Source organism: Corylus avellana, chromosome ca10 (genome assembly GCF_901000735.1).
Source record: "Corylus avellana chromosome ca10, CavTom2PMs-1.0".
NCBI classification, from domain to species: domain Eukaryota; kingdom Viridiplantae; phylum Streptophyta; class Magnoliopsida; order Fagales; family Betulaceae; genus Corylus; species Corylus avellana.
The window spans coordinates 22,063,804-22,090,359 of NC_081550.1; the positions used below are offsets into that span (position 1 = coordinate 22,063,804).

The 26,556-nt window shown below is 34.1% G+C and overlaps 3 protein-coding genes across 3 annotated transcripts; all 3 read left to right on the forward strand.

The window, feature by feature from the left end:
• Positions 1-3,038: 3,038 nt before the first annotated feature.
• On the forward strand, positions 3,039-5,727 carry LOC132164322 (peroxidase 4-like). Its single transcript, XM_059574815.1, has 4 exons — positions 3,039-3,333; positions 4,012-4,203; positions 4,658-4,823; positions 5,008-5,727. Exons 1-4 carry the CDS (start codon positions 3,094-3,096, stop codon positions 5,397-5,399), a joined length of 990 nt encoding a protein of 329 aa, XP_059430798.1. The 5' UTR covers positions 3,039-3,093; the 3' UTR covers positions 5,400-5,727.
• A 6,927-nt stretch (positions 5,728-12,654) lies between these two features.
• On the forward strand, positions 12,655-15,833 carry LOC132163618 (peroxidase 4-like). Its single transcript, XM_059573969.1, has 4 exons — positions 12,655-13,051; positions 14,297-14,488; positions 14,584-14,752; positions 15,196-15,833. The coding sequence occupies exons 1-4, from the start codon at positions 12,818-12,820 to the stop codon at positions 15,582-15,584; spliced, it is 984 nt and encodes a 327-aa protein (XP_059429952.1). The 5' UTR covers positions 12,655-12,817; the 3' UTR covers positions 15,585-15,833.
• Positions 15,834-22,179: 6,346 nt separating this feature from the next.
• On the forward strand, positions 22,180-25,441 carry LOC132164323 (peroxidase 4-like). The gene is made up of 4 exons (XM_059574816.1): positions 22,180-22,441; positions 22,860-23,051; positions 23,512-23,683; positions 24,716-25,441. The coding sequence occupies exons 1-4, from the start codon at positions 22,211-22,213 to the stop codon at positions 25,102-25,104; spliced, it is 984 nt and encodes a 327-aa protein (XP_059430799.1). The 5' UTR covers positions 22,180-22,210; the 3' UTR covers positions 25,105-25,441.
• Positions 25,442-26,556: the final 1,115 nt, after the last annotated feature.

The window sequence follows — 26,556 nt, forward strand, 5'->3', positions numbered from 1 at the left end:
TTAAATGCAACTAGCCATGATCATACTTCTGAGCGTTATTTAATTTTCCTCAACATTAAGTCATATATGCTTATATATTATGCACATAAACTACATCGAAAAAAAGACAAAGGACAAAAGTTATCACCCAATAATTCCAAAATCTATGACCTTAATTATTTCTGTGTGATCCATTGTATCTCTAATTGCACCCAACTGCATGGCATGGCCATTGTTTCATATCAAGATCAATAATTTTCCTTTGAACGAACACTCTTGACAGTCAATTTTCTATTTTTCCGAATGATATATATTGATAATTATTATAGTTCTCGTCTTCTTTCTCTTATAATTTTTCTGCCAAAGGATAAAACACCTCGCTCGTACGTAATATCTAAATATTAAAGTTTACTTAGTCACTTAGAGAATTTTTGCGACAAAATCTAAAAAAAGAAAGAAAACACTCGTATAAGATTAAGATTTATCTATACCCCATAATATATAATATAAACAGATGATCGGTTGCCAGTTGGTGATTACAGCAGCCTATTTGTCTCTTGGAGTTATTTCCCAACTCCTTGACAGTGACCTTTGAACTGATTAATGGCCCGGCCTTCAATTCGCCGGAAGATATATATAAGAGGACAAGGTTTTTATATTTTATATTTTAGATTTGTTTGTTAATATTTTTGTTTTGATAAGAGAAAGGGGAAAGTGAGAAAAAGTAATATCTGTCAATATATGGATGGGTTTAAATGGTCAAACTTTGATCGATCAGTTCACTTGGTTGCAGCTGAAAGCCAAGTCTAAGACAATAATCTAGCTATAATCGAGGTGTGCCAAGAAATGGTCTAATTAACTGGGTGCCCAATCATCTTCTGGTCATGGCCAAATCATCTTCTGGTCATGGCCATTTTGGTGAATCATTAGAGGACTAAACATCCCAACACCCGTTTTAGTTAAAGGTCAATTAACTAGTTTTAACTTATTCCTTAAGAGTTTGTTTGGAATTTTAACATGAAGAAAATAGTTTGATTTTTTTAAAAGAAAAAAATGAAGGAAAATGGTAGCCAAACATAGCCAATAATTGGAAGGGCCGGCCAACCACTAGGCGACCTAGTTAGGCAGTCGCTATAGGCCTCCAATTAAAAAATATTAATTAAAAAAATGGTAAAGTCCACTTAATCCCTTCAAACTACCACTCCAATGACAATCTACTCCCCAAACTATCAATTGCGATAATTTACCCCCCAAACTACCAAAACAATGACAATACACCTCCCAATGCTAGCAAAATGATGAAATTACTCCTATAGAATTTTTAATAAGACAAAAATATCTTTAAAATTTTGAAAAAAAAATTAAAATTTAGTATTTTTATTTTTATTTTAGTAAGGGTAATTTCGTCATTTTTTTAAAATTGTGGTACATTGTCATTGTTTTGGTAGTTTGGAGGGTAAATTGTCACAATTGATAGTTTTGGGGGCAGATTGTCTTTGTGGTGATAGTTTGAGAGGGTTAAATGGACTTTACCCTTAAAAAAAATTTCATAAAAAAAAAATTTAAAACCCTTATTACCCTCCATATTCTTTAATTAAGGCCTCTAATCAATAAATAAGTAATTTAATAAAGGAAAATGCTAAGTGTTCTTCTAGTGTTCTCCTAGTATCCTCTCAACTATAATGTAACTTTTATTGTGGGTGTAATTTTATTTTACTGTAATCCAGATCGTTTGTGCTAGATTATGTGATCCTTGTCAAGACTTTTCTATCATGTGATCGTGAAAAAGAGCTCTAATCAAGAGAAGCACATGACTAGAGTCACTACTGATGTATACGTTTGGAAGTGCAAGGAAAGAGCTACAACAACCGTACGTTGGAGTAGCATTCCCAAGCTATTCAATTTTATCTCACAAATAATGCCTCGTAGATAATATTTTTCACTCTGAAAAAAGTGTTAATCTCATTTGTGTTATTATTGCAAAAATTAAAATTGAAACTATCTAAAATTGTTTATAAAGCTCAGAATGTGAGACTTAGGCTTTGTTTGTTTCAGCATAAATTGATTTCGATCTGCAAAATACTTTCTGTATTTTTTTTGTGTTTGGTGCGACGAATAACAATAACATTTTCGGTTTGACCAAAAAAACTTCTTTAATTTTCGTAAAATTGTTTTCCTTTTTTAAACCGTAAATAATTTTTTGAGTTTGAACTTTTCTTTTTCAAGTCGCAAACACCACCGGACCACTGCTAAAGGTTGCCAAAACTCGTCATTTTTTCGCCGTCGTTCATAATTTTACGTACAAGTCAAACACCAAAAAAACAATCAAGAAAAAATGATTTTCCATTATATGTACATGATTACATCGAAACAAACGGAGACTAAACACCCGTGAGGATCTTTAACGTGAACAAATCTCCTTTTCTTTTTAGCATGGGACTAAATTTTGGGAGAGTGACAGAGTATGTAGAGAGGTGATGACATGATCAATACATTATTGGCTTGTTGAAACATTAATTGATGACCCCTTCCATCCATAACATTATTGGCTTCTTGAACTGTCTAAGTTAATGTCGAGAGAATTAGAATTATCTCCAGTTCATTTGAATTGAAAAATATCTAGTTAATTATATTTGAAAAATATTTTTATTCTCTCTCCAATTAATCATATTTAAAGAGTATTTTTATCCTTTTAAAAAGTAAAAAAATAAAAATATTTCTCAAATATAATTAAAAGAATATTTTCCGGGAGAGGATAGCTAGTAACAATCGTCGGAGTTGTCTAATCCTCATACCTTCTTCCGTCTTCTGCAGACCCGAAATTAATAGGTACGTAATTTAGCAGACCCCACAATAATGACAACTTTGATGCATGCTTTAAAGGTTCAATTCAAGTAAACGTTAGTATTATATAGAAGAAAAAAAAATATCAAGCAATCAATCAAATACGTGGTTCTTATCTAGGTCGACTTTTCTTCCATGAAATACTTTATATATATATTAACGACATGGCTATTAATTATGTATTCCATTTATCCCTATAAATAACCCTGATTCCACCACCATGTTCTCGGCACACTCCACACTATCTAGCTTCTTCTTTCAACAAAGAAGATGGCCCTTTCCACTTCTCAATATTCTTCCTTTTCTTCAAGAGTAATCATAGTCGCAGTCGCTGTTCTTGTGGTTTTCACAGGGACCTCCTCTGCTGATCAGCTCTATGAAGGTTTTTATTCTAAAAGTTGTCCCAATGTGTTTGGCACGGTCAAATCGGTGGTTCACAAAGCAATTTCAAAAGAACGCCGCATCGGCGCTTCTCTCCTTCGCCTTTTCTTTCACGACTGTTTTGTCAACGTAAATTCTTCTGTCTCTATCCACCCGGTTTGATTTAGTAGTAAATCGATGTTTTCTAAACTATTATCTTTCAAACACACTTTTACTGATTTTGTATAAAAACATATCGTTTAGCCTCTGACATAACAACTCTTAGTTGTATTCGTTTGGATGGAATTGGAGTTAATTTTTCAGTTTATAATAAATTCAAAACGTTGCATTTTTACAGTGTGAAATTACATTATTCAACTTTTTTCAATTTCAAATCGTTAGAATATAATTAAATGATTAAATTCATTTATTTTTATTCACTCTAATTTTTTAGCTTTGCACGCCTCAAAAAGAAAATCCAAAAAAGTGAATGTATTATTGGTATGAAGCAAGTCTTCATGCACAAATTAGGGTTGAGCACATGCAAGGCATGCAAAAGTCAAGACACGCACTAGTGATCGAGAGTGGATGGGGAAAGTCATAAAAGACGTAGGGGCTTCTTTGGCAGTATTGTTAACATCATTACTTTGGTGGGCTTTATCCCATCTAATCCTAATAATTAGTCTCACAAATCAATTCTAATACTGTTAAAAAAAAAGTATGTGAAGTGACACAAATGACTTATGACTGCATGGTTAATTTTGTTAATATTTCAGCTTAATTCGTCGGATTTCATTGGGTTTTTGTCTCATGCTAGCTTCTCGACAGGGTTGTGATGGGTCGGTGCTTTTGGATGACACTTCCTCTGTCACAGGGGAAAAGACAGCAGGTCCCAACAAGGGATCCCTCAGAGGTTTTGAGGTTGTTGATAAGATAAAGTCCGCAGCGGAGAAAGAATGCCCCGGAGTGGTGTCGTGTGCTGATATCTTAGCCATTGCTTCTCGTGACTCTGTTGTAATTGTAAGTACTCTTTTTCCTATATATGTTTAAACACCCAAAAAAATAAAAATAAAAATATCGTATTCACTTAGCCCTCAAGTGTCGGTTTGAATAGTCGACTCGTTTGATTAATATTATGTTTGAATTTTCATTGATCAACCAATACACGGTTCTTTTGAACGGGATCGTGTAATTACGCTTTATCCGACATATATGAGTCAGCAATGTCCCTTCCTTACAAGGGTCCCATGTCATTAAAAAAAATTAAGTATGCACTCTTCGAAATATTGGAAAATGATTATCATTTTATATTATCTTGGAATTTAGAGATCAGTGATAAATATTTATCATGTTATTTTGAGTTGAAAACTTCGTCTCTACTTTTACTTTTTAACAAATTAAAATTTTTTTCTGGCAAAATTCTAGTTTTTTATTTTTATTTTTTCCATATACTAATCTTGACAAAATTGCGCAGCTCGGAGGGCCTAATTGGGATGTTAAACTTGGAAGGAGAGACTCCAAAACAGCAAGCCTTTCTGCTGCCAATAGTGGCCTCCCTCCTCCCTCTTCTTCCCTTAGCAACCTCATCAAAAGATACCGAGATCTAGGTCTCTCTGCCAAAGACTTGGTTGCCTTGTCTGGTGTGTCCCCCACATCTCGTTAATGTTTTCTTATTTGTTTATTAAGAGTGCGTTTCACATTGCCATTTTGCAGCCCTAACAAAAAAACATATCATTTGAGAGAAAAACCCCAGTTTTTAAGATCACGTCCAATTCTAAATATGAAGCTGCGATTTTATTTATACTATCGTATACTTGATATTAGGAGGACACACAATTGGGCAAGCCAGGTGTATAAGTTTCAGAGATCACATATACAACGACACCGACATTGACAGTTCATTTGCGAAGATCAGACAGAGAAAATGTCCGAGACAAACGGGCTCAGGGGACGACGAGCTTGCGCCTCTAGACCTCCAAACTCCAACAGCTTTTGACAACAGCTACTTCAAGAACCTTGTCAACCGGAAGGGTCTTCTCCACTCCGACCAACAGTTATACGACGGCGGGTCCACCGATTCTTTGGTTGAAACCTACAGCACCGACGCTGAAGCCTTCAGCTGTGACTTCGTCACTGCCATGATCAAAATGGGAGACATCGAGCCCCTCACTGGATCGAAGGGTGAGATTAGGAACAATTGTAGGAAGATTAATTAAGGGAGATCACATCACGTCACACCCATGCACCAAAAATAAAAAATAATGGAGATGGGTATGATTAATCCAGCAAAACATTTATAAATGAATTAGTCAGCATTATTTCTCTTTCTACTGAAAGAATTAAATTAAATTAAATCTCGCCCAACAATAAGGCGATGTGGATGTCTGTTATAAGGTACTTTTATCGAAAAGTCGGTTGTGTGACTTATTTTCTAGAACTCGAGTCTTAAGCTGTGTTTGGATTATTGCAAATTTGCAATAAAGAAATTGTAAGGATCTTCTTGTGGAATTATAAATAATATGGAGTTTAATTACTTTGTCATCATGTTAGGCACGTAGTACATTTGATTTGTATTGACATGTGAAATGTGGAACCTTTTCATGAAAGGCAGTGAATTCTACATCTACAAAAACGACAAGAAGAAAAAAGGGATTTGTTTTCACAAAACTTGTGCATTAATCATCTTTTATTTGTGGAAGAATTTAAAGTTTCTTTTTTTAATTGAATAAAGAAAATGGTTATTAGGGAGGATCTTTCATATTTTTGATTCGAAATTAAAGTTAAGTATTTAACTCTGTATATGAAATTAATGTTAGCATATATATATATATATATATATATATATATATATACTTTAAATTATGACCATAAAACTAATATATATTATCAATTTCATTTAAAATTAAGAAGATTCTTATCCATCATTTTGGTGCATGCCACATTAGTAACTCGAACATTCCATTGTTATTCTTAGTAAGTTGGCCCAAATTGGTTGAATCATCCGATTTATTAAGTAGGTCGTTGTATTCTAATGAAGAAGATCTACTCCGGCCATTGCATACGTTTCTTCTTTGTTTCGCCCTACGCACGTACCCATAGAAGGGGTAGAATCACGTGGTCCTTAAAAAAATTATGTTAATTCTTGTAAAATTAACGTTTTACTCCCTTATAATTTTTTAGTTTTTGTCCTCCAAACTTAAAATTCTAGTTATACCCTTGACCAACTCACTTCTCTCTCTCCAATTTTGAATGCTTAGAAGCCAATTTTCGCTTGATTTTAAATGTCGAACACTAATTGGCCCACTAACCCATGTCTCATTCACAGTCAGGGTTAATACACGGTGTATCGACCATGACTGATTTGTACATCGAAATTGGATATGGGTGATAATTGACCCCTTATGGTCGGGCGGTCGGAATTAAACCCGCCCACCGACTATCTTTAGGGTGGCCAAGTATGGGATAAATACCGACTAGAGGGGGTCAGTTTCTCAACCCTCGTTTTTCTCTAGAAGCAAGATATGTCAACAAAAATAATGCATTTGAAGAAAAAAATATATTGTACACAACTTGCTAAGATTGCTCGATCAAGATAACTTGTAGGGTGAAGCTAAATACAACGCAAGCCGGCAAATTTTTTTTTTTTTTAATATTAAAAAATTAAGAAAAAAAAAATAGTCTGATGTACTTAGCACGCTCGTGTGCTTAGAACCACGGCCCTAACTTGTAATATAATGTTAAAATGTCACATTAATTAGCTTGCCCTCTTAACAATAAACTCTTACACATTCATGCACACACGTTGAATATTCCAATAATACATAATGCACATAGAAGAAACTTTGAGCCGCCTTAGAGCCGTGCAAGTTAAGAAACAATACCAGTCAAAGATGTCTAACATGTTTTACTATTTTTTATTGTCATATTTTTGCCGGCGTTGTGCCTTGGAATGATCTAATTTCCCCCAAAGAAACAGCTTTGAAATGTGCTTCAAGTACAGCTAGCCCATGTACCCTTTTTCTTGTTTTCTTGTTTGAATGGATCAAAAAAAAAAGTACAGGCCAAGTTAATTGATTTGATTGAAAAAATCAAGGCAGGCGGGCGGTATGCCGGGTGCTTTTTTAAAATATTAACTAATTATTTTTTATTGACTTCACTCTTGAGATAAAAAATATGACAACAAAATTGTGAATATCGATATAAAAAATTAAAAAAATTAAAAATAAAATTGAGAAGATTCGTGAAAAATTGTCTTCCAAGCAAGTCCAAAGATAATTTAAACTTTATTTTTATTGTTCACCAAGAAAACCTAAAAAGGCATATTCAAAGGGGTTTGGAGCCTTGGAGGGATCTTCTTTAAAGGGATAGGGCAGGCTGCAGGGGACAAAGGAATGGGTGGTTCAAATTCAATGCTCTAAGTCTAAAAGTCTTTTCATTGGGGTCCAAAGCTTAAGGGCAGTTGATAAAGAGTCACGTCGAAGAGAGAAAATTAAATGTTCTCAAGGTAGGTAGTAAATCACGCCTTATAAAACTAAAATTTTTTATTTTTTTTTATTATATGGATATGTCAATAAAAAAAAAATTAAATAAAAATATTTGTACAATATTTTGAACTTTGCTAATATAATTTAATTTAATTTATTGTGCCACCAAAAGCAAAAAAAAAAAAACGTGTTAGTGCCTCAGTGGAGAACAAAAAAGCAGCCTTTAATTTCTATCAAAAACAAAAAAAAACAAAAAAAGCAACCGGATATGCCTTTCAAACAAATAAAGTGCTCTTGTCTTGTTCATGAACCATTAGAAGGTCTTTTCAAAAAAAAAAAAACCATTAGAAGGTAGGCAATGTCTCTTTCCATTCCATTGATCATTAATGATTGTACGAGCAAGGGACCCAATTGCTGGTCTGGAGGTGACTAATTGCGCATTTAGGGTTTGATGGAATTAATTTTTTTCTTTTGACCAGCGAGTCGTTGGGGGCTCCCATAGTTTATGAACTTGTAATTTGTCTTTGTTAAATTATCATTTGGTTTAATTATTTTAAAAGTTTAAGCCGGTAAAAAATTGTTTTTTTAAATATATGAGACGTGCATATTTTTTTAATTGCATTAAAAGAGTTGATAAAAATTTTATTATTATAATTATTTTTTTTTGTTTCTCACTTTCTATTAAAAAAAAAAAAAAAGATGTGTTTGACATTCTAAGAGACAAATAACAATTTTATAGACGGAATTAGACGAAATTCATTCAATCTAATTTTTTTTTTAAAATAACTCTATATATTCGCCCCTTTTCCCAACAGCCGGTTCAGAGGTTGACCGAATCATCTTCGTTGGACATAGGGTTGGTTTGCTTTTTGTCCTCTCCAATGTTGCCATCTTCATCATAATAGTTAGTTTGAGAGCGATATGAACTGTGTTAATGGCTAAAAAAATAAGGTGGATTAGACCGCGCAAGTTAATTACCCAAATACAATTAATATTTAAACCGGATCTAATCCATGAGTTTGGGCTTTGGTAAGATACTAAGACCTGTTCCCGCTCGATTGAGTCGTGTCAAATGCTAATTTTAGCTTTAGTTAATCGATAATTTTATTCAACTGTCCTAACAGTTCATTTTTTAAATATTTCCACCATAGGCCTACTTTTCCTTCTTCTTCTTCCTTTTAAAAAATAAAAATAAAAAATAAAAAATAAAAAATAATTAATTAATTAATTAATTAATTTTTTAATTTTTTTAACTAATGCTACATGTTCCTAACATAAAGCTTTTGGAAGATATTGGACCAACCTCTTTAAATTATGTCCATATTTTCTACAACTAGCATTAAAGCAACCTGGCCTATGTTTGATATCAAGATCAAGATTCACCCTTTTAATACATGCTCTTGACTTTGAGAGCCAAAGCAATCAACTTTTTTTATTCTTTTAAATGAGAGTAGATATAATTCACGTGTTCTTACTTATTATATAGTCCTACTCACTGATGATCAATACCTTTTTTTAATGGTAACAATTATTTCAAAGAAAGAAGACAAACTCGGGACCATAAGAGAGTTTTATAGGCTATCCACTAAAAAAAAAGGGCAAATTATCTTTGCTAGGGAGGGCTGCTATGTTAATTGTTACCTAAAACATAAGATTTGACCATAAGAGAGTTTTATACGCTATCCACTGAAAAAAAAAAAAAAAAAGGCAAATTATTTTTTCCTAGGGAGGGCTGCTATGTTCAGTGTTACCTAAAACGTAAGGTTTGTCTTGAGACCACGGAATCGCCACCATTAATAATAATTTGTTTTATTTTTTGTGAATGAAGAGAATCCCGATCCGTTAGAGAGGGGCGTATGGAGGCAAACTATGTCCACAAATAATGCATAACTTAGCTGACCAGAAGGATAATATAGTTTGATTTGTTATAGAAAAGAAATGAGTGACAATATTATACACAATAATATAATATGCCCAGAAGGATAATATTGTTTGATTTGTTATAAAAATGAAATGAGTGACTATTATACACAATAATATAATATGCACAGTCAAACTTTGGTAGAGTAGCTCATAAATGATTTATCCAGCCCCCCTAGACTTCCAAAAATCAAATGATTATCTATATATCTACCCCCCCTAACATAATAATTAGGATGACTGGAGTAGTATAGCAAGCCTATTTTGAATTTGACCCTCCAATTTTCATCTCTTGACATGACTAGTAATTAAACTCCAAATCCAATGGCCTTTGCCTCCGCTTAGAAGACGTATGCATACCAAACTCCAGTTACAGCTAGCAAAGACAACTTTAGAACATAGCTTGACTTTTGTCTTATCTTTTATCATTAATCTCTCCGGCCACTAATTAAGGTTTCTTATCCGGTTATCATTCTAATTTTAGGATGTTTTTTATATTTTGAAAAATGTATTTTAAAATAATAAAAAAAAAATGATTTAACAAATTAACAAAGTCTTTGCTTTTTATTAGAGGAACATGCGAAAAAGCGAGTGCGGTAGATAACAGTCCATTTTGTCAATTCGCTTATTTGTTGTGGCTGACAGCAGTAGACCAATCTGGCCGGCCGGTTAACTCAAACGTTAAGGACTGTGACAAGAAATTGTCCGATAATGATATCAATGATTTAACTATATTGGGTCCGACATCATCTTCTATTTGTCGACTTCATGCTAATCTGAGTCGGATTGACGTCTAGTATAATATTTACGTCATTATATGGGTGTTGGAATTAAGTCGGATTGAAATTTAGTGCAATACTTCTTTTTTGGATAATTAATTTAAAATAAAAATAACACCAATATAACCATTGAAATTTGGAGTAGTTGGCCAACCCATAGTGACCAATTCGGGGAACGAACCTCCAAAGAAATTGTTTGGCCACACCCTAAGAAATACTCATCCCTAGCTTCCATGCCAGCCATATCACAAGAAGAAGTAGGAAGAGGAGGAGGAGGAGACGAAGTAGGCCAGAATAGGGGCTATGGCCTAAAAAAATTTGAAATTACCTTATAAAAATTTAATTTCCAAAATTTTTGTAGGGGCAGAAACCTTGTTTGCCCTCGCGTAACTCTTTCACCGGCCCTGTGGATTACTTTTATCTCTTTCCTATGTGTCATCTAAATTAGAATAATTTATTCAAAACAAACTATAAGATAAAGTTTATTGCAACCGATGCACCATCTCAATCCTCATTATGGTGCATGCCTGCATATTAATGAATTAAACGTGTCATATTAGTGAAAAGATCAACGACAAGATCGAGGTGCAGGTCAGTTCCTTTTCACTAATTAAATCAGACCACACCATTAAAACGAGATGGTGAACAATGACTTTGCCACGACTATGATTCTACTAAGGTTGTGTTTGATTAGACTTAACAAGTTCTTTTCTTTTGATGAAAATTAAGTATCTTTAAGATGTTTTTTTTTTTTTTGAAAATGATTTTTTTGCATTTGGCTTATACCGAAAATTAGCGACAAGGAGAAACAGTCGAACGATTTCTGGTAACTTCCGACAACGGGAAATAAATTGCTAGAGAAAGTGTATTAAAGGAGGAAAAGTTTAATCTCAAAAAATAGCCTATAATTTTCGAAAAACTATTTTACACAAGTTAAAAAGAAGACTTTCCTAATCAATTAAAAATATTTTCAATTTGACAATAATTGCTAAATATAAAATCGGGTCCTAAAATCCTCTCCATTAATGGCTTAAACTATTTGGCGATGACTAGATAGTTTGCCTAACAAGAGAGCATCTTCTTAGCTTGTGCACACACCCGACTCAGTATCTTTTAAAGATTTTGAAGCTTTGCTCAAAAGGATAATGTGATGTGTATATGACTGCATCTTTGATGATCCTGTAGCTTTAATGTGATATATATATATAAGAATTGCCAAATTTTCTTCACATTAACGCCGCTGCTGTGACTTTTCTATTGCCACCTACTAAATTAACTACCCACATACCTTTCTTGAATTAGGAACCAGCCTTACAATTTACATCATTGAATGATAAACAAAAACGATATTCAAATGTTTTTTTTTTTTTTTTTTGTATTTTATGAAAAATAACAATAAAAAAAATGTTCAAAAAATACATGAATATTAGGTATTGTTTGTTGGGTATTGATGATACTCACACTGTTCTATAAGACAAACATTGACAGTCGAAGATTAATCCAAAAGGTTAAAATATTGTTAATATAGGAGATACGAAAAATTGTTTTACACATTCTTCTATTTAAAAAAAAAAAAAAAAAAAAGAAGAAGAAGAAGAAGAAGAAGAAGAATAGAAAGCTGGAATGAAGGTGTTGATATATTTTTTTCTATTAAAATAAATATGCATTATTTGGTTGATAATTGACAAGCAATGAGAAAATTAGAAAAGCCGGCCCTTCTTTTGTCTGTTTATTGAGTTGTGATTATCTTCTTCCGCTAAAGTTTCTATCTGACAAGTGACAACTATTATGTCGATATTCCCCCTGTTTAATTATCTGATTCTGGAGTATTCCACTCGAGTGGACAAAAGAGCAAAAGTGCATGCATGCCTTCTCAACACACTATGCTTGTAATTAATCCATTTTCAGAAAAAAAAAAATTCTTTTTATTTTAAATAAGTGTTTGAAATATATATATATATTGAGAAAATAAAGTCGTTAAGGAAGCTGACGGGATCAAAAAATGGAGGCCGGTTGAAATGTCAATCTTTCCTTCGCTTTGAGCAAATTGGGTTGTAAACTTTTGAATTTGTCTAATAATTATAAGAACGTGGTTGGCGTCTTAAACAAACACAACGATATTATTGGGCGTACCCCACTGATTTCATTTAATGCATGCTTTTACCACTTCAACCCACGTAAACCTTTTTTTCTCGATTATCATTATTGCGTATTAATCGATCAAATCCTTTTGTTGTTTAATTACCTTTTCTTTATATTTCTAGATGTAGACCCTGCCATGCAAGTACTTGTCTTAAATAAAAGGTCCTCACCTGCCTCTCTGAAAACATTGACCATTTCTGATTTGATTTTCCCCCTCTATATAACCACATCTCCACCACCATCTCTTCTCAGCACACGCCACAACCAGTACACGTACCATCTTCTTCGTTTTGTTTAAAAACAAAGGAAATGGCTTCTTCTTATTCTTCTTCTTCCTTCTCCGCAGCAGCCATAATCGCATTGGCTGTTGTTCTTGTGGCTTTTACGGGGAGCTCCTCTGCTCAACTCTCCACAGGTTTTTACTCTAAAACTTGCCCGAAGGTGTTTTCCACTGTGGAATCGGCTGTTCGCTCTGCGATTGCACAAGAAGCCCGGTTGGGTGCTTCTCTCCTTCGCCTGCACTTCCACGACTGTTTTGTCAATGTAAATTCTTCTTCTGTGTCTCTATCCACTGGTTTGTATTTAATATATTTTTAAGTTCTATATTATTAAGCGTATACTTTTTTTTTTTTTTTTTTTTTGGAGTCTTCAATTATTAAAGTTCCAGTATGTAAAGTGTGTGTCTCAAAGAAAAGTTAAGAAAGGTCGACAACATGTAGTGCTCCTACTATTGCTCTACCTAGAAACTACGTGTGGATAAGATATTTTTTGTCTTTCTCTTTTGTCGTTTCTCAATCGGTAGCAAACATGATTAATGTTAAATGTTTTTCTTACGCGGATATTATTTTTTAATTAAGTAAAGAAAATTAATCTTTTATGTTTTTTCAGAATACAAAAGAAAAAAAAACAAAAATGAATTAATATTTAATTAGTTATATTAGAAAAATATTTTTATCTCCTCAAAAAAGTAAAAAAGACAATAATATTTCTTAAATATAACTAATTAAATACTATTTATTTCTTTGGATCTTAAAAAAAAAAAAAAAAAAACACTAAACATTTCCGGGCAAAAGTGTAATGGTGTCAAACATTTAAGAGCATTTGTAGTAAAATAGGTAAATTTAATTACTATGGGCAAATTTTTAATACAATAGAGTAATTTTTTTTTTTTTTTTTTAATAGTATAAACAGTAAATAAGCTTTTCTCTATATATACTATTCACCTTACAAATTTATTTTATTTTTTTTATCATTTCTCTCTCTCTCTTTCTTCCACTAGTCTCTCTCTTATAAATATAATATTAAAAAAAATAAAAAGCGTGAAAAAGTTGTTTGTCTGTTTGTATGCGTGTAATATTAGTATCCCCGCAATGTTATAAAAATTAACCCGAAAAAAGGAAAGTAGTGTTTGGTGGGTAGTAAAAGGCATGTTGGACACATGACTCGATATAGGATTAAGACAAAGACAAGACCTCACGGGGAGAGCTTGAACAGCTGCAAATATGTAATAGTCAAGCTGAGTTGTTGGGGAAAATTAAAAGATGTCTACATATATAAATCATTTATTTATCACTATCCTTTTCTACGGGCCCTGTCGGTGCATGCTATCTCATCAATTTATAATAGTCAGTCACGCTCTGAAAATGTAGTTTTAACAAACTATATTTAGATTTACAAAAATATCCAAAATGACACAACAATTACATTGAATGCTATTTACCATTCTCACATTCTTTCATTTGTCTTAATTCAGTAGATTAAGGGTTGTCTGTCGTGCTTTGTTGACAGGGCTGTGACGGGTCGATTCTCCTCGATGACACGTCCTCTTTCACAGGGGAGAAGACAGCAGGTCCCAACAACAGATCCGTAAGGGGTTTCAGGGTTGTCGATGATATCAAGTCAAAGGTGGAGAAAGTTTGCCCAGGAGTTGTGTCGTGTGCTGATATCTTAGCCATTACTGCTCGTGACTCTGTTGTAATTGTGAGTTATTGTCTATTAACTCAAAATCTCTACAAATTATATATTAGTGGCATGATCGTTTTAATTAATTGGAAAGATGGCTAAATATTATGCAGCTTGGAGGGCCTAGCTGGGATGTTAAAGTTGGAAGAAGAGACTCCAAAACAGCAAGCTTTTCTGATGCTAATAGTGGCGTCATCCCTCCTCCCACTTCTACCCTTGCAAACCTCATCAATAGATTCAGCTCTAAAGGTCTCTCTGCCAAGGACATGGTTGCCTTATCTGGTATGCTCCTAGCTTCCCCCATCTCTGTAATTTATCTGACCTACTTATTAAATAAATTTTAAGGAAAAAAAAAACATTAAATTAAACGTGCACAATTAACAATTAAATAATTGATAAATAATATAGAATCGAAATAAGGAGATTAAAAAAGAGTTGAGACATAAATTTAACGGCCTTTAGAAATGTGTCTACTTCGACAAAGAGTGTATATTTTGTTATTAATGATATATGATTATATATATATAAAAGAAAACTTCAAACTCTAATTGAATAGACATATTTTAAAAAATTCTCAAAATACCCTATTCAATAACGTCAGTTTACTTGGGCTTAATATGAGCCACGAGTTGCAAAATGTATAAAGAAATAAATGGTAATAAAATCAAAATATAATTTCTAACGTTCTGTTTTTTCATGCATATCCTTTGTATGCTTGATCACAGGAGCCCACACAATTGGGAAAGCAAGGTGTTTAGTTTTCAGAGACCGCATATATAACGAGACTAACATCGACAGCTCATTTGCGAAGAAGAGGCAGGATCAATGCCCAAGGAACACCGGCGGCCGGAAGAATCTTGCGCCTCTAGACGTCGAAACCCCGACAACTTTTGACAACAAATACTACGACAACCTCATCGAGGAAAAGGGTCTCCTCCACTCCGATCAAATATTGTACAACGGTGGATCCACCGATTCACTGGTTAAAACCTACAGCAAAGATGCCAAGACCTTCAACGACGACTTTGTCACGGCAATGATCAAGATGGGTGACATAGACCCCCTCACTGGATCCAACGGCGAGATTAGGTTGAACTGTAGGAAGGCCAACTAGCTAATTATTCACAAATTTAATTAAAATGAATTTCTGGGGATTATTTCTTTTTCGATTGAAGAAAAAAAAAATCCCCAAGTTGTTTATTTGTTTACTTTAATCTTGTTCTGTGAAAAAAAAAAAAAAAAATTACGTGTTTGTTTGTAATACGGTACCTGGAGTACTGCAAAGTTGAAAGGAGTGGCGTGTGAGTACGTTGTTTGTAGAAAGCTTATTGTAATTGTAATAATAAAGAGTCTCCTTTAAGTATTTCAATGCCCACCGTTCCTTTCTACTTTTATGTCATTATGGAATAAAGGTTTTGTTTATGACATTATTTTATGTAATTTAATTTAAGTAAAGTTAGAAATTATCTTATTAATTCAATTATATATATATATATATATATATATATATATATGTAAGGAAGGACGATTTCAAGAGCTTATTGGCTTTATCATATCAACAAAATAAATAATAATGGGCTTAAGGGCTTGGAATTTAGATGGCGCTCAGAGAGTACTTATTCTCATGGCAGAGAAACAACGACGAAAATTGAAAGATTAAACGATTATTTATTTTCAATTATTTAAACGATTACTTATCGTGATGGGTCTAAATCTTAATGGGCTTATGGCCTTGGTTTAAACGATTATTTATTTTCAATTAGTTTCATTAATGTTTGGCTTTAAAATTGAAAAGCAAATTTCTACTTGAAATGTCTAAATTATTCTTCAATTAAAAAATAAATAAAAGAAGGCTGAAGAGTGACCAAACCCTCAACTCTAAGGGTGGTTTGACCAACCTTTTTTTTTTTTTTTCCAAACCTCCCTCAAAATATTTTTTTAGGGGGTTAGAACTACCCCCTAAATCCTTTCTTAGGTGCTAACCCACCCCCCAAAGTCTTTTTTATTGGAAGTTGTCGACTATTACATTCACTTATATAAAATAAGTGTAAAGAGTAGTATTTTTTAAAAAAAAAATTTATTTGAAAAACAAACACTACATATTAACTCTTTAAATGGGTACTTTGTGTAAAATAATAATAATAATAATAAATTGCATATGTGGATCATGTGCAGCATTTTGCATTCATTGAGGATGTGCTCTAATATGGGAAGTTGAATCAACAAGCACAATAACTTACAACTCTAATTGCAAAAAACTGAATAAAAACTCTACCTAAAGTGTTTCTTATTCAATAACTAAGAAAAAAGGTGTTCCAGGCTGAGAGAAGGGACTGAAGAACATGGGGCGGGGGTGAGCCGTGAAGCTTTCTGATCACCGGCGCCGGAAATGGCAGGGCGGGATGTCATTAATGGGGTCTCAAAAAGGAATGTAACCACTAGAGATAATAATGGGATTTCAGTCTGTTAGTTCTTGTGTTGGCTTAATTCAGTTTCAAAATGCAGAGGCTACTGTTCACGGGCTCAAACACTGATATAGAATGCTCAGAATCCAATCTCCACCGTTCATAATGTAGATTCATGTGTTATGAACGTTCCAACAAAATTTTAGCTCAATCGGACCACAAACGCCCATCGATCGGAGCTGTTGATCAAGACTGGACAGCATTTCCAGAATGCTGTTTCACCCATGTCCGGACATGCCTTCCCCGAGTCCGGACCTCATTTCTAGAAACTCAAATTTTGCTCCGCAAAGCTGTGTTCGGACAGCCCATTAACATATCCGGACACCCCATAAGTTTTAGGCCCAAAAACGTGATTTTAAGTGGGTTAGGTCTAGGGTTTTGTCGGGGGTATATATACATCATTATAGAAGAGAGAGGCACAAATTTTCACCCTCAGAGAGTTCGTCGAAGGCTGTGCTAAGAGAGATCATATGTGGTAAGCTTTAAATTAAATCTCTTAGAGTTTAGTTATTTCTTTGATAAATTTACGGTTGAGAAATCTATCGGAAGGGTCCGGTAAAGGAAAATCACGTTGAAGAAGATTGTGAGCAAGGAGACGAGTTGTAGGCTTGTCGATCTTACAGAGCCAAGGTCTTGCAAAGGGTTGTAAGTGTTCCTAGTATCTGTAATCTCTGGATAATCTTTTGATACTGATTTCCTGGGTTCGGCTGCTCCGGAGAGGTTTTACTTTTAGATTGGTTTCTAAAAGATTTCCTCTTCGTAACCAAAATACTTGTGTCCTCCTCTTTATTGCGTTATATATTTTGGGTGATTGAATTGTTTATTGCTTCATAGTTTAATTCCGCATAAATTGTGATAAACAAGTTTTTGGAGTCAGCATAGCGTTTTTCACAGCCCATGCACATTATGACACAGAGAAGGACTTTCCTTTTGGAGCTAAGGAACCATTGATGGCTGATGGCGATAATGAGGCGGTTAGCTACTCGGGGGACAATATGGGAAGAAATAAGGGGAAAGAGAAATATCTAGCGGTGCCAGACAAGGAAAGTATACGTTGTGCTTTCCTCTCCAAAGAATCCTCGCCCGCTGGGAAAGCCGAAAAGAGGAGATTTTTTCCTAATGAGCTGGGACCTCCCTCTTTGGAAGTGGAAGACAACATGGAAACTCACCAAACCTGGTAGACCCCTTTACCCCTTTATGGGAGCATCTTGAAGATGCCACTTCCCCCATGCAAGGCAAGCTCGTTACTGAGGGAGATAGCTGTTTGGGTGAGCGTGATGATGTCAACCCTCCCATGCAAGGAAAGAACGACATTAAGGGAGATTGCCGCTTGGGAGATCGAATGGAGAGTAATTTTCTTTCCAAGCAGGGAGAGCATGAACACTCTAGCAGCAACAACACAAACCTGGCAGAATACCATGGGGAAGAAAATGCAATGCGATCAGGTAAACTATATATGGGCCAATGGAACCATATTCAACAAAAAATAGTATGGAATATTAGGGGAGAAAAAAAGAGCTTGATGGCTGTTGGAGAAGCCACATCACCTAAACTGGCACACGTGGGCTCCTCAAACCAAACCGGGCCATGCAAAAAACTGAAATCTGGAGGCTCCATGCAGGACAGTCCACACACAAGGGCCCAGGGAAACTCTGCGACAACAACTCCCTCTCTTGGATGGAAACGACGTGGTTCTGCTACTGTCAAGTGTCAACCACGCAAAAATGCACGGACAGCAAAGCTTGCACTTCTACTTCGATCACGGTGCCCCAGCTGGAAGGAAAAAAGTAAGAACTTCGGAAATTGTAACTTCTAATGCTCATGTTGTTCAGGCGGGGCTGTGAAGTCCCCATGATTATATTAATTTGGAATTGCTGAGGGCTTGGAAACTCTCGAATAGTTTGTGACCTTCGCCGTTTAGTTAAGGAAAAGGACCCCGATTTGGTTTTTCTTATGGAAACCAAAACACAAAATAAAAATTGCAATTATATTCGAATAAAATTGAGTTTTGATTATTTGTTTAGAGTTGATAGTGTGGGTCGTAGTGGTGAATTATTGTTGATGTGGAAAAATTCTTTAAATGTTGACATCCAAAATTATAGCTGCCGACATATAAATGCGGTGATTGGTAGTTGTGGTACATGGCCCGAATGGAAATTCACCGGGTTCTATGGACACCCAAATACTGCAAAACGGAAATAATCTTGGGCTCTTCTTAGACATCTCAACTCCCTCCAACCATTCCATGGGTTTGTGTAGAGGATTTTAATGGAATAGTGAATCTAGCCGAGAAAAAAGGACTCATTATTCAGCATTTCAACGTGCTTTAGAGGATTGTCAACTTAATGATCTAGGTTTCAAGTGCCCGAAGTACACTTGGAATAATGGGCGTCCAGGTAATGAGTACACTTTGGAAAGATTGGATAGGGCAGTGGCCAATATGGAATGGAGTGCTCTATGGCGGGATGTGGGAATGGATGTGTTGACTTGTTGTAGTTTAGATCATCTTCCGATTCTTCTTACTATAAACAAGAGGGAGACACCTAGAAGGAAAAAGTGGAGGCCTTTTCGCTATGAAGCGGGATGGTCCAAGAATGGGGATTTTCAAAAAAATGTTCATGAGGCATGGGTGGTGCGATATCCTTCAAAGGAACCCTGGACAGTCTTCAGACGCAAGTTACAGGGATGTCAGAAGATCATCAAGAAATGGGTCAAAAAACAACAACTACTGTCAGAAAGAATTATTCTTGAGAAGGCAATAGAATTAAAGAAAATTCAAGAAGTGGCAAATCCACTCAACATGCAAGTTGAAAAGGTGCTCAAAAGAAATAAATGTCATGCTAGAACAAGAAGAGGTCAAATGGTGACAACGGGCAAAGGAGAATTGGTTGAGAGATGGTGACCACAATACCAAATTTTTTCACACCTGTGCAAATCAGAGACAACTTCGAAACTGGATTGAGCAAATTGTTGACCGCATGGGTCGTACTTGTAGATCCCAACAAGAGGTGGAGAAGGCATTCATTAACTTTTATCAAGACTTATTTACATCGATGGAGTCGCGTGATATTGATAACTGCATAGGGGCTATTGAAGGCAGATTGTCGGTAGACATGAAGACTTCTTCACTTGCTACATATTCAGAGGATAAGGTTTACCAAGTGTAGGTGATATTGTACGAAGGGAACAATCTACCACCATTCTTGTGTGATCTTTTGACGGATCTTTTAAAATAATGAATATTTATAATATTCTTTCAAAAAAAATTACCAAAGTCTTGCAGCCAATTAGCTGTCTTTATAAAGGCTTAAATAGAAGTAGAGTCGCAGCCTTAAAAATTAAATTACAAAATTACTTTATCATTATCCCAATCGAACAAACATTAAGTTTGGCTGAACGAGACAAAACCTTGCATTCTCAATTAAATGAAATTTAACTAAAATATCGGGAATCAGTAGTAGCTAGCTAGCGGACCTCATCTCCTTGGACAAAGGAATTTTGACCAAGTTATCAACCGTCGACGCTCTCAAAAATTTGTACCGAGGAACACCTTGTGGATTCGGTCAAGCGAACTTTGCATGCCGGTCAAACAAAACTCATTCCCTCAAATTTCTTCATGAAGTTATTGGCTATTCAGTCCGCATCATTTTCTTCATTGGGAGAGAATTCACCCCAAATTCACATCATTAATTATCAGAATCAATATTTCGTGGAAAAAACCATCAAACATCATAGCGTGACTCGGTAGCCTCAAGAGATAAGAGATAACCATTACATCTTAAAGTCTGCTTTGATATAGAAATGTAACGATTGACAATTAATACATGATAATTTAGTATGTCCCGTGACCCCCACATCACATGGCCGAGTAGCTCATAAAGGACTTATCTACCTCCCTATACTACGTGTACCTCCTAATTAAGATGCTAATTAAGGTTGATAAGATTACTATAGCAAGCCTATTTAACTGAAAACTTCAAGTTTCCTTCTCTTTTAACATATTCTACATGAAAAGTCATTTAAAACACATCAACTTAATTCTCGTATGGGTGGCGTTTAAATTAAGGCAACAAATAAGAAAAAGTAAAAGCAAATCACATGGGTGGCGTGGACTTGGGGCCAAGCAGATTGAAATTTGGTGCAATACTTTTTATTTATTTAGGCAGCTTATTTTAAATAAATGGCCCAAAATTAGGTTAAATTGAAAATGACGAGTGGTTTGTGGCCACCCTTGTGCATTACTTTTATCTCTTTTCTATACATGTGTCGACTGGATTTGAATCATTCATTCATTCTAAAATGATTGACGATGACTAATTTAAAATTGGGTTCTAAAATCCTCACAATTATAAATAGCTTCAACTGTCTGACGATGACTAGAGAGCACCTTCTTAGCCACTACCTGCACACGCCCACGTATAGTATCTTTTAAGTATCTTGTAGCTTTGCTCAAATACGCTGACAATTAATTTAGATATAAAATTAGTGAATAAGGTTGACGAGTTTAATTAAATTGTTTGGATTAAAATTGATACGACGCTCCAATGCTAATAAAAATAGTCTCAAGATCGAATACCTAGCAAAAAATATTAGGCTTCACTCCTAACTTACTTTATCTAGAAGATCGATTAGCCACTCGATCATGTTCATAAAAATAAATTCTATAATCAAAATATGCATTAAAATAGTAACTAAAAGGTAAAAGAAAATAACAACAACTACAATAACAACAGCAAAAAAATCACTGAATGCTCGATCCCTTTGTACGTGCAGAGAGAAAACAAATTGGACTCGAAGTCGATCTTTTCCTTTCTTTCTTTTGCTTTCCAATTTGCGTCCTTTGTGTTTTGTTTGACGCATAATTAATATAGTATGTGCCATGTGCATGCTGTGGGAAGGACTCTTGCAATTAGCCGTGGGTTCCATCCTTTATTTCTGTCCACGACACTGTCTTCTACGTACGTACTTTGAAATGTCAACCTATTTCTTTGAATTTTGTTTGTCTAATTAACAACGTGCTTGTGTTGTTAGACAAATAGATTATTAGCTTATAATTAATTTCTGCTATTTATTTTTATTATAATTTTTAATTTTAAAAAATTAAAATAAATAAATAAATTGTAAGTCATTATCAGATATTAATCAATCAATACCCCACTGATTTTTGGTCCATGCAAATATCCACCATTATTCGGCTATATAACGGCATATATCCACCACCATTTCTCTGCACCTCCACCACCACCCGCCACCTTCTTCCATTTTAACAAAGGAAATGGCTTCTTCTTCTTCTTCCTCCTTCTCTGCAGCTGCCATACTCGCATTCGCTGTTGTTCTGGGGGTTTTCACGGGGGGCTCCTCTGCTAACCTCTCAACAAGTTTTTACTCTAAAACATGTCCGATGGTTTTTACCACCGTGAAATCGGCTGTTCGATCTGCGATTTCACAAGAAAGCCGATTGGGTGCTTCTCTTCTTCGCCTACACTTCCACGACTGTTTTGTCAATGTAAATTCCTTTTTGTCTCTATCTATAGAGCTAGCTCAAAAAAAAAAGAGCAGCAAGTTTTCTCTTTATCTACTTATAATTTATAAAAAGCTTGTTCTATATTACATTCTTTATTTTTTTTTTTTCAGTCCCAAATTATTAAAATTCCTATTTATAAATTTTGTATCTCAAAGAAATTCATAAACCAATAAAATCGATCTTATAGATAAAATAATATGTAACTTTTTTAATCTTATGGATCAAATGGTATATTTTGATAGGTGATTGAGTTGAAAATTAACACTAAATGGATATTAATTTTATTTTTTATTTATTAATATAACTTTAGAGCTTGAGCACACACGCGGCATGCAATTAATAGTCAAAACTCTACAAAGTTTCACTTGTTTTTATGGCTGTCCGTCATACTTGTTGACAGGGCTGTGACGGGTCGGTACTCCTCGATGACACGTCCTCTTTCACAGGGGAGAAGACAGCAGGTCCCAACAACAGATCGATAAGGGGTTTCAAGGTTGTTGATGACATCAAGTCGAAGGTGGAGAAAGTTTGCCCAGGAGTTGTGTCGTGTGCTGATATCTTAGCCATTGCTTCTTGTGACTCTGTTGTAATTGTGAGTTTAATTTACACAAATCTCTACTAATTATACCGGCTGGATCTTTTTAATTAGTGTTAAATGACCTCTTAATAAGTAAAAACTCAACACATAAAAATGTTACACAGAAATATATGATCAGAGAAAGAGAGAGGAGAGAGCCCGTGATATGCTACATCTTGATTGTATTAAAGTATATTAAATAATATTACATAGGTTTTTATTTATTGAAATGTTATGAGTAATGAGTAATTAAGTAAACCCTAGACTAAGTAAGGTTGAGAATAAACCTAACAAGAAAACTAAACCAATCGTAATACTGAGAATATTATAACAGTTTAATTAAACTGAGAGGTGAATGACAAAGACAATTGTTTAAACTCATTTCAAAAGCTTAATCTTAAATAAAATAATTAATTTAATTATTTAATTAATATTCTAAAAACTAGAATTGTTATTCGAACCATGCATGTTGTAGCTTGGAGGGCCTAGCTGGGACGTTAAACTTGGAAGAAGAGACGCCAAGACAGCCAGCTTTTCCGCTGCCAATAATACCGGCTTCTTGCCTTCTCCCTTTTCTAGCCTTAGCACCCTCATCTCTGGATTCCAAGTTAAAGGTCTCTCTACCACCGACATGGTTGCATTATCTGGTACGCCTCTCTATTAATTGGTCTTAAATTCGAATTTTGTCTCTATATAGGTCTGATTTATTAAAGTTATTTTGAAACAAAATGATAGTATTAAGATATTAATTAGATAATTAAATGGAGAAATTTCACTTTGATCCCCTGAACTTTCACCCGATTTTACAAACCCCCTGAACTTTCAAATTTCTCATTTTGAATCTCTGAACTTTTAATTACTCTCAATTAGAACATTTCCGTTAATTTTAACGGTTAAAAATTAAAAAAAAAAAAAAAAAAAAAAAAAAAAGAAAGAAGAGCAAAATGTCCTTGATTTTCATTTTTTATTTTTTTATTTAAAAAAAAAAACGTTTTGGAACTTGGAATTTTATACAAAAGTCAGAGGTATAAACGTACGTCATATAATGTTTAAAATCTAACGGAAGGGTCCATATTGAGAGTAATTAAAAGTTTAGATGTCAAAATGAGAGATTTAAAAGTTCAGAGGAATTTGTAAAATCGAGTGAAAATTCAGGGGATCAAAGTGAAGTTTCCCTTACTTAAATTAAGTGGTAACTTCATTTTAAATCCCTAAATTACCACGCAATTTGACAAGCCCCCCAAAATTTAAAATCTCTCAATTTAAACTCATGAACTTTCAATTGCAATCAATTTGAACCCCTCTGTCAGATTTTAAACGTTAAAAGTGAAACAATGATATTTATACCCCTGACATTTTTATAAAATTCTAAATTTACCCTTAATTTCAAATTTAAAAATTAAAAAAAAATAAAGTAAAAAAAAACGAAGAGCAAGGATATTTTGGTCTTTTTAGGTATTGTCGTTAGAAGTTAAGGGCTAAATCTGACAAAGGGGTTCAAATTGACTGCGATTGAAAGTTCAAGAGTTCAAATTGAGAGGTTTTAAAGTTTGAAATGACTTATCAAATTGCATAATAATTTATGGGTTTAAAGTAAAATTATCTTTAATTAAATTAATAAGTGATGATTTAACACCGAAAATTGCTTTCTCATCATATTATTGTACACGTGACCACAGGAGCCCACACAATTGGGCTAGCACAGTGTCGAACAATCAGAAGCCGCATATATAATGATACCAATATTGATAGATCATTTGCGAAGCTGAGGCAGAGTAAATGCCCAAGGAATACCGGCGGCCGGAAGAATCTTGCGCCGCTAGACCTCCAGACGCCGACTGCTTTTGACAACAAATACTTCCAAAACCTCATCAACAAAAAGGGTCTTCTCCACTCCGACCAAGAATTGTACAACGGTGGATCCACCGATTCACTGGTTAGAACCTACAGCAACGATGCTAAGACCTTCTATGACGACTTTGTCGCGGCAATGATCAAGATGGGAGACATTGAGCCCCTCACTGGATCGAGTGGTGAGATTAGGAAGAACTGTCGGAGGCCCAACTGATTAATTCTGGGTGATGGAAATTAATCCCAGTGAAAATAAATTATAAAAATAAATGACAATGGTGAAGATTATTTCTTTTTCCCAATATTGGAGAGAAAAGAAAATATTGCATTAATTGTGTTCGTTTGATAAAAATATTTTAGAGAATATTTTTTACTTTTTATTAAAAAGTGATTTGATGTTTAAAGTGTTTCGTAAATGTTTTATGTTTTTAATTTAGTTTATTTGATAAAGAGCAAAAAGCTCCCTGTTTGTTTGGAAGTATATGTTGGTCCGAGTTATTTGTAAAAATCTGTTTTTGGGTTATTGCAATAAAGAGTCTCTTTTGAAGTGTTTCTACGGATTTCTATAATAAATTAGCACATCTCTTACTTTGTTTATAGGAATCCTACTCTTCTTATTCATTTATTATTATTTTTCTTTTTCTTTTTTTAGAAAAAATACAAAATCAATCCATGTGATTTACCTGATTTGCAATTAAGTTTATACGGTATCAAAATGAACTCAAAGATCCTTAAAGTATGCCAAAAAAATAATTTACTCTCTACAACCAAATTTCGTTCATTGACTTAACAGATTATGATAGCGTAAAATGTTAGAACCAATAAAATTGTGATACTTGCCCTATTTAAGTTAGTATCATACTAATAGAATCTGTTAAATTAGTGGACGAAATTTGGCTGTATGGACTAAATTATTTTTTTGGCATACCTCAAAGACTTTTGAGTTCATTTTGATACTACAGGGAGTTAATTGTAAATCAGGTGAACCATAAGGACTAATTTTACATTTTTTTTCTTTTTATTTATTTATTTTATATTTTATATTTTATATTGATTGATGTAATATGACTCTTTTTTTTTAGTGATCGACTTGAAAAGTAATCACTTAAAATACATAATATTCACAATGTGAAATGAGTATAAAAAGTATCTTTACTATTTTATTTAAGTTATAGGTTTTGGTTTAATTCCCATATTTGGGGCTGTCCCCATATCTCTCCCTCTTCTTTACATATATGATATATGTGTGTATTTAAATTAAAAAAAATTTCACTTGTGGATCATGTGGGACATTTTAAATGTTAAATGTTAATCAAGGGTGTGATCAATACAGCACGATGAAATGAAAACATGAATCTACAATCACATGCAATAACTTGCAATTCTCCCACAAATCTAAGAAAATTATGTTACATTAGAGCACTTTTTCAACTAAAAAGCAAAAAACACCACCCATAGAGCAATATCAAACAACCCATTGTTGTTCCAAGGTAATTGAGCTATTTCACTAAAAGTAAATTTATTTAATTAGGCCTTGTTTGGTAAACAACAAGCCCTTTACAATGCACTGTTCATGATTGGTGATGAAAAAAAATGCGTGTAACAATTAGTATAGAAAAGTAAAATAGTTGTATTGAAAAGTGAAAAATTTGTCTTGTAGTGATTTTTT

Bases quoted from the DNA above. Each gene is read 5' to 3' on its own strand.
- LOC132164322 (XM_059574815.1), top strand. From the start codon at position 3,094: ATGGCCCTTTCCACTTCTCAATATTCTTCCTTTTCTTCAAGAGTAATC. The intron at 3,334-4,011 runs GTAAATTCTTCT...GCTTCTCGACAG, and splicing joins TTCACGACTGTTTTGTCAAC to GGTTGTGATGGGTCGGTGCT. The intron at 4,204-4,657 runs GTAAGTACTCTT...AAAATTGCGCAG, and splicing joins CTCGTGACTCTGTTGTAATT to CTCGGAGGGCCTAATTGGGA.
- LOC132163618 (XM_059573969.1), top strand. From the start codon at position 12,818: ATGGCTTCTTCTTATTCTTCTTCTTCCTTCTCCGCAGCAGCCATAATC. The intron at 13,052-14,296 runs GTAAATTCTTCT...CTTTGTTGACAG, and splicing joins TCCACGACTGTTTTGTCAAT to GGCTGTGACGGGTCGATTCT. The intron at 14,489-14,583 runs GTGAGTTATTGT...AATATTATGCAG, and splicing joins CTCGTGACTCTGTTGTAATT to CTTGGAGGGCCTAGCTGGGA.
- LOC132164323 (XM_059574816.1), top strand. From the start codon at position 22,211: ATGGCTTCTTCTTCTTCTTCCTCCTTCTCTGCAGCTGCCATACTCGCA. The intron at 22,442-22,859 runs GTAAATTCCTTT...ACTTGTTGACAG, and splicing joins TCCACGACTGTTTTGTCAAT to GGCTGTGACGGGTCGGTACT. The intron at 23,052-23,511 runs GTGAGTTTAATT...TGCATGTTGTAG, and splicing joins CTTGTGACTCTGTTGTAATT to CTTGGAGGGCCTAGCTGGGA.